The sequence below is a fragment of the Pungitius pungitius genome, chromosome 16 (genome assembly GCF_949316345.1).
Source record: "Pungitius pungitius chromosome 16, fPunPun2.1, whole genome shotgun sequence".
NCBI classification, from domain to species: Eukaryota; Metazoa; Chordata; class Actinopteri; order Perciformes; family Gasterosteidae; genus Pungitius; species Pungitius pungitius.
The window spans coordinates 16,365,470-16,377,295 of NC_084915.1; the positions used below are offsets into that span (position 1 = coordinate 16,365,470).

At 47.2% G+C, this 11,826-nt stretch overlaps 2 protein-coding genes across 2 annotated transcripts; one reads left to right on the top strand and one right to left on the bottom strand.

Moving 5' to 3' along the window:
• Positions 1-527: 527 nt before the first annotated feature.
• Positions 528-3,727, top strand: nop16 (NOP16 nucleolar protein homolog (yeast)). Its single transcript, XM_037467719.2, has 5 exons — positions 528-746; positions 1,259-1,367; positions 1,815-1,881; positions 2,332-2,438; positions 3,091-3,727. Exons 1-5 carry the CDS (start codon positions 640-642, stop codon positions 3,217-3,219), a joined length of 519 nt encoding a protein of 172 aa, XP_037323616.2. The 5' UTR covers positions 528-639; the 3' UTR covers positions 3,220-3,727.
• A 971-nt stretch (positions 3,728-4,698) lies between these two features.
• Positions 4,699-11,571, bottom strand: arl10 (ADP-ribosylation factor-like 10). Its single transcript, XM_037467718.2, has 4 exons — positions 11,257-11,571; positions 8,843-9,026; positions 6,621-6,796; positions 4,699-6,095 (listed from the first exon to the last, which is right to left on the bottom strand). The coding sequence occupies exons 1-4, from the start codon at positions 11,392-11,394 to the stop codon at positions 5,919-5,921; spliced, it is 675 nt and encodes a 224-aa protein (XP_037323615.1). The 5' UTR covers positions 11,395-11,571; the 3' UTR covers positions 4,699-5,918.
• Positions 11,572-11,826: the final 255 nt, after the last annotated feature.

The following is an 11,826-nucleotide window of genomic DNA, read 5'->3' on the forward strand; positions in this document are numbered from 1 at the left end:
ATAACCAAGACCCGACATCTGGAGGATAAAAGCAAGAGTTGCAAGCATTTCAGACTTTTCGGAGTTCTGAGGAATTTGTTGAATGTTTCTATTCTTAATAATAATAAACTGTAATGTAATAACAATGACAATGTTAGTCAAATCACTCTTTTTATATATTTGCATGGTTTGTGCATTGTACATTTCAGTTATTATTTTTATTTGGCCTATTTTTTTATGATTTATTTTTTAACCAGTTTATTATGGGGTTATATATATATATATATATATATACATATTTTCAATTGCTGTGAATTCCTAGAACCACTTCACTTACATTATTGTACAATAAAATGAAAACATATTTCATACATTACTTATTTTCATGTTTTGAGTAAATGTATATTTCCCTGAATATACATGTATCTTAGGTGTCCACATTGTCGTTGTTTAAATTTGTTTATATTTGTGTACTTAAAAAAACCATGATGAAAAATACAGTTTTTAAAACGAGTCGAAACAGAGGAATGGGGGGGGGGGCGGCTTCCGGTAACATGACCGGAACAAAACAGACGTACATCCGGTTTCAGCACGTTGCTTTTTTCCTTATTACCAACAAACCTAAGCTGTGTTCTGTAAAAACAGAAACAATTCACCAACATGCCGAAAGCTAAGAAGTCATCGAAGAGAAAGAAGTTTGACTACAATCAAGACCGGAAGAAGATGAAGAAACGGTCCAACAAAAAATACAACCCCAGGATAGAAAAGTAAGCGTGGAACGGCACGTTAGCATTCTAGCTAATGTTGGCTAACAGTGAGCATGTTGACGCCAAGTGAGAAGGGTATAAACCCACTATATTGATAATGAAGGTGTTTTAATGCAGCAATGCTGCTTTCTCTTACAATGTTGTATAAGACACGTTCAATGGATTAATCATTCGTGTTAAAGGTGAACGATTTAGAAAGAATAAATGTCTCCACTTAATTCCTGACAGATTTGAGGGAGATTTGATAACGCATATTTGTATAATATCATATGCTACACATTACTTAAAATGACAATATTATCATAGTTCTGTAGTTGAGGCAGTTTTGTTTTTAAACAAGAATATACATTTTGTATATCTACAATCACAGAGCCTGGCCTTTTTTTCAGTCCCAGGTTTACGGCGTCACTTGTTTTCACATTTCTTTTGTCCCTTTATCCCACAGATGGACTGTTGTGTGTTTGTGTGAGTTTTTTTATGACATTTTAAGTCTGACTTGTCCTCTCACTCAGTTCACAGATTCGAAATGCGTGGGACAACAAAAAGTCCACGGCCAAGAACCTGCAGGAGATGGGTCTGGCTTTTGATCCAAACCGCACGATGCCAATACAGAAAAACAGCGTAAGTACCTGCTGTGGTTCGGTTGCAGGTTCCCTGTGGTTTTATTCATCTTTTTTCTCTTATTTATCTCACGTCATCTGTTTCCCTGTCAAGTGACGGTTTGAATGATCACCTGTTCTGTGTCCTTGCACCTTGTAAACGTCCTGTTGTACTTGACTACGAACTGGTTTGTAAAATAAAGCTGTTAGTGTTTAAATATTATTGATGCAATGTATCCAGCAGGTCAAGATGTTCTGTAGCTTTCCTCAGGGAGGAACAGAAAGTCTCTTATGAGGATTAAACATCATGCAGAAAGATCAATAAAACCACAGGGAACCTTGTGCTTTTTATTTAGTTGAGACTGAGTGACCCTGAAATTATACACACACACCCCTCCCCCGGGCAAGAGTGTGTAATAAAGGGTGCTTGTTGTCGCTGAGCCGTGATGTGTTTTGTTTACACGTTTAGCTCCTCGGTCCGGATAAACCAACCAAAGCTCCCTCCTGCATCGTGATCAAGCCCTACGTAGTCAACCGTAAGTCCTCATGGGAAGTAATGTGCACTTTCTTTTTGATTTGCTGATTTTGTATATGTTTTTTGCATTCGAGATTCAACGTGAGTGTTCAGATTTCGAGAAAATGCGTGCAGATCTTCAGCCTCCGCGCGTCTTTGTCATGGGGCTCGGTGGCGTGGGCGCTCAGAGGAGTCGGCCTTCACGTTGCTGAATGACTTTTATTCCTCCTGTAACACACTCTGCTTTCAACACGGCGCTCGCCATTTCATTGAAAGGAGACAAAAAGATCATTGGCATATTTTCCCTTTGAGTTTTAACATGCATTTTTATACTGTTGTGTTTGCAAAAAAATGAAATGGAAAAGTAGACAAAAAATCTGATAAATCGTTAAATGCGATTGAGATGGAACAACGATGAATGTTTCTGCCTCTTGAGATGTGTTTTACAACCTGAATGTTTGTGTGGCTGCAGAGCTGCAGGAAGAGGCCAACCGTCCAGAGAAAGACGGCAAGACGCTGTCCTCTGACCTGATCGAGTACGTTCAGTACATGATCCGAGAGCACAACGACGACTTCAAGGTGAGAGCAGCCGCAGGACCCCGAATGAGGCTTCTGATCTTCTTTAAACGGGACTGATCATGGGACTCATCACTGCTGAGTCCCACTCAGGCAATAACGGAGGGAATTCTGTGTGTAGTTCTCTCGGCTATGAAATATCCTTCAATGGAAAAGTTTACACCCTTTCTTTAAAAGTTAGAAAAGCAGAGTTTGGCAGCTTTTGGTTAAGAGGGAAATATCTCATTGTTTTACCTGTTGCTACTCGTGAAAAAAAGAATAACCCTTTCTTTAATGAATATAACTCATAGTGAAACACACCAGACAATATTCCTTACATTTTCACTCTTGGACTTTACCATGCTCCAGTTATTGTTTGTTTTTATATTGGTCAGAAAAAGCTGATATATTGATCCGTACTGATTTAAATCAGCTGTTTAGAGACAAATAAAAGGTTTAGGAGCCAAATAACAGGCGGTAGAACATTTTCATCCTTTAGTGCATGTTTTTTCTGGTATGTAAAGATCATTGGAAACCTCACCGGGGCGACATTGTTGTCGATTCCAATACTTCTACTCTAATTCTTATGAGCGCTTTCTCGCCACCGAGGAGGTCTGCAGGACCATATCTGCAGCTTGCGCCAAATCAACAGCCCCGTTGTCCGTTCCCCCTGCAGGCGATGGCCCGGGACGAGAAGAACTACTACCAGGACACGCCCAAACAGATCAAGAGGAAGATTAGCGAGTACATGCGCTGCCACACCGACCACTACGACGCCTTCATGGACTCGCTCGCCGCTCCGTAGCGGCGCTCCGGGGGAAAGCGGCGCCCGCTGCTGCCGAGCCGGTTCTGGACTCCCATTCTCTCCCCCCCCCCGCGTGTCAGGATGTCGTCGTAGTGCGAGAGGGACACACGTCCAGCGTGAGGGATGTAGCCGATGTCCACGAGCACCGAGGGGGACGAGCAGCAGCACTCGGGACCTAAAAGGAGTTCCTGTTTTAATGAATTTGTGTGTGCGCGTGTTTTTTTATTTTTTTGTGTTGATGGGAGAGGAATCTGGCATGTTTTGAACTGGACTCGAGATGCGTGCAGCTTCAAGTGTTAGAATGAGCGGAGTTTGAAATGTCTGTTAACCAATTGACTTCCATTGAATTTGTCACAGTCGTTATTCTGGACTTTATTGCGTCTTACTTTGTGGAAGAATTTAAATGTCCTGCAACCACTTCTCAAAAACAGTCTTGGCAAGGGCCTAAAAGAGTTATATTTAAGGTCACAACACCAAGTGACATTCAATAAACCCAAACTTTTCTACACTTTGCATGTTTTTTTTTGTGTAAAATAAATTAGAATTGCCGTGTTTTCCTTAATGTTTAGTTCTTGCGTACCTTTTTTTTTTTTTCCAGCTCCAAATCCAGATGAAACGAGGCTCTGTTATTAATAATTAAAGTACGAGGTCTACATGACTAATTGGTGAGTTTGTGTGAAGTCACAACACGTGTTTGTTGGTGCTACTTATCAGTTTACAAGGTGTGCGTTTGTGTGTTTACGTACACACTGTGCCTCCCTCAATGACCGCACACTGAGGGAGGCACAGTGTGTTTCTTTGGATAGTCATGGTCCATGCAGGTACCGCTGCCTTGTTGCGTCTCCCTCTCTCCTCTCCCCCCCCCCCCCCTGCTCGCGTCACGTGACCCTGGAACCCTCCGCCTGCCTCCTCCTCCTCGGGGCTGCTGCTGCTGAGGTCACACCGGTCACCTGCCCCAGAAGGACTGGAGGAAGGTGGACATGGAGAACGTCCACCGCTGCTTTCTCACCTCTGGTTGGTTGGTTCCCCTTTTTAAATGCAGTACAATTTCGGATCAATCCTTTGGGGGGTGTGGACAGGCAGCTCCAGCAGTTGTTGACTTCTGGCCCACATTCAGGGAGGCGGGGCAGCGTATGGAGGCCTGTAGATTGTGATCTGTGTTTGTGTTTGCATCGACGTGCCCCGTCAGCACGGGGACGGACTTGCTTTCCAATCCTGTGCTTGTTATCAGAGCGGCTTTTTTCTTTTTTTTTGGAGAACATGCATGTTGAGTACACAACTATGTCGTCTCTCCACAGGCTTACAAGATGAAATAAAGGCGATTTCACTTCATTTAAGCCTTTGAATTCCACTCCGTAAACACGATTCAGGTGTTTGGGCGGGCGTTGCTGCGGCCTATTTCACTGCACCCTGGGAAACAACTTCGAAGTGTAAAATCAGTGAAATTCCCCAAGTCTGAATAAATCAAACGGACAGTCGACCCTTTCACAACGTTTAAAAAAGAGAATAAAGCATAACGCATTTAGACATGCACAGTTTGATTTACATAACACCTCGAAACAATGACGGTCATTAATTTAAAAAAAAAAAATACATATGTGATTGTGAACACATTACTGCAGAGCTACAGCACATCACTTTAAAAACATTCATTAAAAACGTGTGCGTCGTAAGCAAACATTTGTGCACAGCTTTACAGATTCTCACTCTAGTAGATTTAAGTCACTCACGTCTGCCTTTATAAAGTGAAGGATGGGCTTCACTAGCTTCTCACAAATTAGGGCCCGAAAATGCAAACGATAAAGCCATGCTGGCAGCTGGTGTAAATTCTGCAGAGAAGAAGCTGCTAGTTTTTTTGTTTCTCTCTCAAGGAGTAGAAGCTTCAGCTGACATTTCCACTAATTTACAGACAAAGGCCTTTTCCACTAAGGAAGGAAGGGAGGGAGGAAGGACAGGCAGCTCATCTAAACGTGGCCGCTTCCATCCTTTAGAACAATGACCTTGTGCGAGTCCCGTTATCATAGTTGTTACGGGAAGTGTCGTCTGATTAAGCAACGTGACACTTGAGAGAAATGGAACTGGCATTGTAGGTTTTTTTTTGGTTGGGATTCAACGCACAGCTGCTCTCAAATGGAGCAGCTAAAAATTCTGTTGAGACTCACGGAAAAAATTCCTCTCACAACCCGACAAGGAGTTTTACAGAAGAAGTGACAAAAGGATTTTGGTTACCGGTTCCCTCTAAAACCCTCATGAAATCCTCATCTTCCAAACACCCATTTGATCAAAGCGCCACGCTTGTCTCCAAACGCTGAAAATCTCTCAAACGGATCCAAAAAACGTGACACATTTCCACTTATATAAATAATCGACATGCCTGATTCATTGGCAGGAGGTGAGCTTCGTGAGTCACGCCTCGATGCTCCGGTCCTCCTCGCAGTGCACCTTCCTCTTCTGCGACGAGATGAGCCGAAGGTGAGGAGGAAGACGAGGAGGCGCCGCCACGCTTCGCGTCTTCTTCTGTGATTTCCCTCCCAGAGTTCCTTCGGCATTCCTCCTCCTCCTCCTCTGCCTCGAATGAGCCATAATCTGACAATGAGGAGGAAGAGGAGGAGGAAGGTTGCACTCAGCCATCGCTTTGTTTCCATCCCTCTATAATCCTACTTCTCTGCTCTGGGAGGAGGAGGGGGGGGGAGGAGGGATCAGACGAGCTGGAGCAGGAGGTCCTGGAAGGTGTCCAGGCCCCGGCAGGAGTCCCTCAGGGGGACCTCATCGGAGCCCAGCTGGGCGGCCAAGAGGAACAGCTTCCTGTCCCCGGTCTCGGAGCCCAGAGACAAGGCCTCGCGCAGCTCCGTCACGCTCACCGCGTTGGGCTTATCCTGCGAAGAGGCCGCAGAACTCTGTTTGACTAAGAACTACCAACAATGTACTGCACATTCAATGGTTTTAAACCATTAGTGGTGGTTTGTTAAAAGCTGCGGCGCGCTGACAGAAGATGGGACAGAAAGAGCCTCATGCATCACTCCACAAGCAGGGTGAAGAAATGTGAGCTGAGGAGGAAATGTAGTAATTTTCATTGCACCAGTCTGATTGATCATTACTGCTGGGTAGATAATAGATCAAAAAGATCACTCTTACTTTAATATTTTAACCTCATGTGGTTTATTCCTTTGTAATTCCTGTATCTTTCTGGATTTTTTATTTGTTGCTGCATCTTTTTCTAATTTTAACAATATTGTGAGTCACTTTATTCATAGTTCTTTCGCTCTTAACTTGGCAACAGCTGAGCAGCTAACGGTGCTAACAGTGCAAACAGCACTGCTGGCACAGCTAACACCGTTAGCCTAAAGGGGGGGGGGGGGGGGGTCAACGCACTACAGACATACAGATGTAAAGGACTCCACCTGTTTGTTTCCCAGGACCACCACGGGCAGCTGGGGCTGCACCATCAGCAGGCGGTGCAGCTCCGCCTTGGCCATCGGCAGGCGGCTCCTGTCGGAGGAGTCCACCACGTACACCAGAACGTGGGTCTTCCTCAGGTAGTCGGACCAGTAGCGCCGCAGGTCCTCCCCGCCGCCGACTGCGGCGAAGCAAACGTGCGCGTCATCACATCCGTCATCACATCCGTCATCACATCCCACAGCCACCAAATGATTTAGTTTCTGCTTTCATCCTCAAAATTAAATATTCTTCTAAATCTGCCTTAATGCATCAGTGATATTATTTTCTAACCTCAAAGTTCAAAGGTTATTTTTTTTATCGTGTGACATAAGTTCTATTTTTCGTTCGCCTTCCTTTCACCGAACAAAACAATGATAATATGAAGCTAACAATTTCAAAAGGTAACTGTCTCTGACAATATCTACATATTTTCAGCTCTTTTTCTGAACACATTCTAGATGTTTCAACACAATTGTAAAAAATGACAAAGGCAGTTTGTGTGTCTGGCCTTTACACTAACAGTGTGGTTTGCAACAAAAAAAGAAGCTTAATGATCCCGTGACGAGTCTTATGAGCCCATTACAAGAGCGAAACAAAAGATTCTCTAGTTTCCTTCTCTGGGAAGATGCATCACGAAGAACCTCTGTGGTCAAATTGCAAACATGGCGGGTATTCGTGGAAGCAGGAGTTGAATAGTGACTGCATGTGTGAAGTAATGAATCAAAAGTGTGTCCCACTTATCATGTTGTACTGTTAGAGCTGGACTAGACAAAGATTGCTGGGAAAGAGGCCCGTCTTAGAGGAAGTGATCAATGAATGCACAAAAACACGTGAGATCAGATTACATCAGATCGTTCACGTGGCTTTTTCATGATTGCATTGTTATTTTTAAACAGGTGGCCAATAAAAATTGGGCTTCTTGGAAGCTTCATGGAGAGGTCTTTGCTTCTATAATGTGATTCTACTACAAACCCTACCTGACTTTGTTCTTGCGATCGACTTCCACAACACCAATCGGCCCGTTTCACACAAACAGCCACTCACCCTGCCGTGCAGACTAATTCATGCCTGACTGATCTGATTTGATAAAAGTGCACAATAAGGTCCAGTTTAACCCAGAAAAAAAGGAAGCTGGCATTCACACGCAGCGTCACAGGACTGTGCACCTTTCCTAGAGCCGGCAGGTCGCCGCCGCCGCCGCCTCCGGAGTCGGGGATTCATTAGTGGAGGACTTGATGGAGGGTGTTGCTAGGAAACTGGGGCAGCGATGGAGGCTTTTGCTGACGCGGCGTGGCAGTAATGAATACCTGCGTGCCACCCGATGCGGCGCAGAGGGTGTGAGCAGCTGGCAGAAAGCAGCTCAGGGGCAGGACGCCGCCCCCACGGGCACCCTCACGGCAGACACTGAGTCATAGGGTGTGTGTGTGTGTGGGTGTGTGTGTGTGTGTGTATCGAACCGAGCGGTGTCATGTTTCTGAGTCGTGGTGTCCAGACACGGAGTTACGTCTGCAGCCAAAGTTCAGCCGAATGTGCTGAATCCCGAGAAGACGTGGGTCAAGTCTGTTTACCCATTGATTTGTGTTTCCCACGAGGAACCTTCTTGGTAACCTTGACAAAAATGAACAGAGACTTTTTTTTGGATTTAGCTGCGGTTTGCATCGTCAGACCTTTGAGTCCCACTTGAGTGTCTCTTAAGGAGGGAAGCTGAGAATGACTCATTACGTTGTTCCCTTAAACCACTTCCCTAACGGAGCTGATGATCTGCGTCTTGGCGCCTCGCGAGTCATGTTATTTTTTTAGCGCGGCGGCCTCGGGAGGAATGCTAATTGGCCGGATTTAGGAGTTTTTAAGGTAAATACAATCTACCCGGAACTCATCCACCTTGCTCTCTATTTCGCACCCGTGGTCATTAAATGTAGCCACTGTACATATCCACTCATATACTATCTGCCCCCGTTTGCAACACTGTGCTATGTTTACCAGCTTCAGGGTCTTTGACCTTCAGCTGCATTTATATAGTTACTTGGGCATCAGGCCGATGGGGATTTCAATGAGATCCAAAATGACGTGAATGAAATTGGGGCCGAATAGACAAGGCAACATCACCAGAACCTAAAAGTACACCAACGCGTGTTTGACTTTAAGGGAATATCCAAGAAAAAAAAGAAGTCTTAAAGAGTCTTACTCTCCAGGAAGTCCAGCTGACAGGCGGGGGCGTTGAGGCTCATGAAGTTGAAGCCGCGGGTGGGCCGGCAGCGGCCTCTCTTAGCCGCCCACCCCCCGGGGGTCAGGCCCTGCAGCATGCTGCTCTTCCCGGCCCCGTCCAGGCCCAGGACCAGGACCTGCCGCTTCCCACGCTCCTCCTCCTCCTGCGCGGGCACAGAAACCATCACCAGGAATGCAACATTTTATTATTATCCGTAGCCCCGGTTGAATAAAACCAAGTGCCTTTCCTGGACCTTCAGCAGGCAAAAGACACTTCATAACACTCGGCAGTCTGTTCCTGGCAGGCCTCTTGACATGAAAGTCGTGATGTTACATTTGCAGCAGCAATAACAAGACAAGTGGCGCCGAGACACAACAATCCCCTTGAGATGCTGCACGCGTCAGTCACCCCCCCACCCTTCTTTAAAAGTCACGTTGGTCATTATGTGGCCCGCTGGGGGAAAAAGGAGCGTTTCCTCCTCACGCAGCACTATCAGCATGGACTTTGTGCAAAGTGTTCGAGGCGTTCACAGTCACCGAGATTACACTATTATCTAAAGCCTCGCACCGGAAAAAGAAATTCCATGTTTTTTCTTTTTTTTTTTTTTATTATAGATTCCAGGTTCCTGCCTCCTTTGTCAGTTCGAACGCTCCACCGACTCTTTTTGTAACCCCAGTCGTTTCAGTTCATGTATATTCCTCACGAATAAAGCGGTGACCCCGTAAGGATCCGTATCGTTATCATGCTCTACGGGAGGATATCGGCACTACTGGATAATGGGGTGGGGGGGGGGGAGGGGGGGCTTTAACGCCTTGCTCAAGGCAGTAAATTTGCTACACTGAGCCCAGACTTTTCTTAACTTTGTAGTGTGCGATGAGACGATTGCTTTGAATCTTCGACGTCTCTCACTGGAACCGCCACAAAAGTCCCCCTCTGATGTTTGCCTCTCTGTTTCGGATGAAAGGTCCAGTCAGTTTACTCGGTCACGTCTGTTGATGAAGCTGCCCTCGGATGTGAGAACCGAGGTGGCCCCTCGCTTCTGGGGCCTGTGTCGGGGCTTCTGCCTTCACGGGTTGCCATGGCGACACGGAGGACGACCGGCTCCATCGTGCCGGATGGAAATGATTCGATCTAAGGCAGCGAAAACAACGCGGGTGAATCTTTGCAGGTGATGATGCTCTCGCTTTAGAGCCGGCAGGTGGACACAACCATCGGCGGAAAGTGGTAGTGATGTCACTGAGGTGGTCGCGCCTTGGACAGTAAAGCAGCGTAAACAAACTGGCCGCCGGCCGCCCTGCTCAAACTCCCCCGAGGTCAAGAGGAAAAGAAGAAGAAGAAAAGCGCGGCTCGGTGGGGCCCCTCGGGATGAAAACATTCAGGGAGCTGTCGGGCAGGCGCCGCCAACGCCGTCCCCCGAGACGCGGAGCGAGCCAGGCGAAGAGCTCGTTACCGGGGCGATCGGATTGGGCCACGAGATCAGAGACGAAGCGAACACATCGCGATGAGATATTCAGGCTTCTCCTCGAGGCATTCGTCGAGAGCTGTGCCGACGCCGCTGGTGGGCCTCGGCCACGTGACGACCCCCCCCCCCGCACTTTGCCTCCACCGCTGGTCCAACATCCACCTGTCGTCGACTTCGGCACCTTTTTGTCTACGCCCTGTGGACATCATCTTCCTCTTCGTCACCTCGCCGTCTTTCCACATCATCATATCCTCTTTGACTTGATCTTCGTCATGAGTCATGATTGTCAGCCTCTTCGTCATCGTCATCATCTACTCACCTTCATCTTCTTGCTTGGATTTACTTCCGCCCCCGAAATCCATCATCTTCATCTCTAATAGGCATCAAGAACTCCTTCACCATCATCATCGTCACCCCATTTAACAAACAACAGCTTCGCAAACGTCATTATTCCCATTGACCACGTGTGACCACCACTGTTGGCATCACATGATCGGAGCCATCGTCGTCATCACCTTCCTTTTGTAACACCAGTATACCATTGGCACGAGCAGCACACTCTTCCTCCTCTTCCTCCTCACAGTACCCAGCGTATTGCTTTTAAAATGCCACCTTCATCATCATCACCACCACCACCACCTCGCCAACTGCCACTTATTTACCATTAAGCGTCATTCCAGCATCATCATCATCATCATCATCACCACCACAACCACCACCATCTCAATCGCATTCCTGATCATTCTGCCGGCTCGAGTCCATCATCCAGTCGGTCCCGTCAGATGTGACGTCAGCCTCTTCGCCGCCTTCGCGTCCAACTCAACTTAAAATAGTTTTCAAATAAAGAAAAATAGCCACAACAACAACAACAACAACAACAACACAGACACGTAACAAAAAAAACAACCCCACAAACGGTACCGGATCCAACCTCTTTGATGGTGCGGTATTCCGCCCGCGGTGACCACGTCCTTCTCTCGTAGAAGAAGTTCAAGGCGATGAAGAGCGCGGAGCCCAGGGCGGCCACGGCGGCGGTCAGCGCGAACGAGATGTGCCGGAGGAGAACCATCCGTGCGGCGCGCGGAGCCCCGCGAGAAGCCGGCGGAGGCGGTGAGGTCGGAGATGGTGTGGAAGGGGAGGGGGGGGGGGGGCAGGAGGTTGTCCTCTGCTTGCTTGCTGAACACCGACAGCGACCGGACCAAATGCCGCTTCCTCTCGGCTCCACGACGCGCTACACGTGACCGCGCGCCGCCCGCTTGTTTTTGTTTGGGGCGGGGGGGGGGGGGGGGTGCCACGTTCAAGGGCAGCTCGTGAACTTCGCTTGTGCTCTGCACTGCTGCTCTGTGGGAGGAGACAAGAGAGGATTCAAAGGTGAAGGCTTGGCTTTAAGAGGCGGGTCTGTACTGATGATACGTAGAAAGCTGCTTTTCTTCACCGAGATGCTCCTGTAATCAGAATTGTAGAGATGCTCGGTCTTTGAGTCATTCCCCTGCAGTTATGA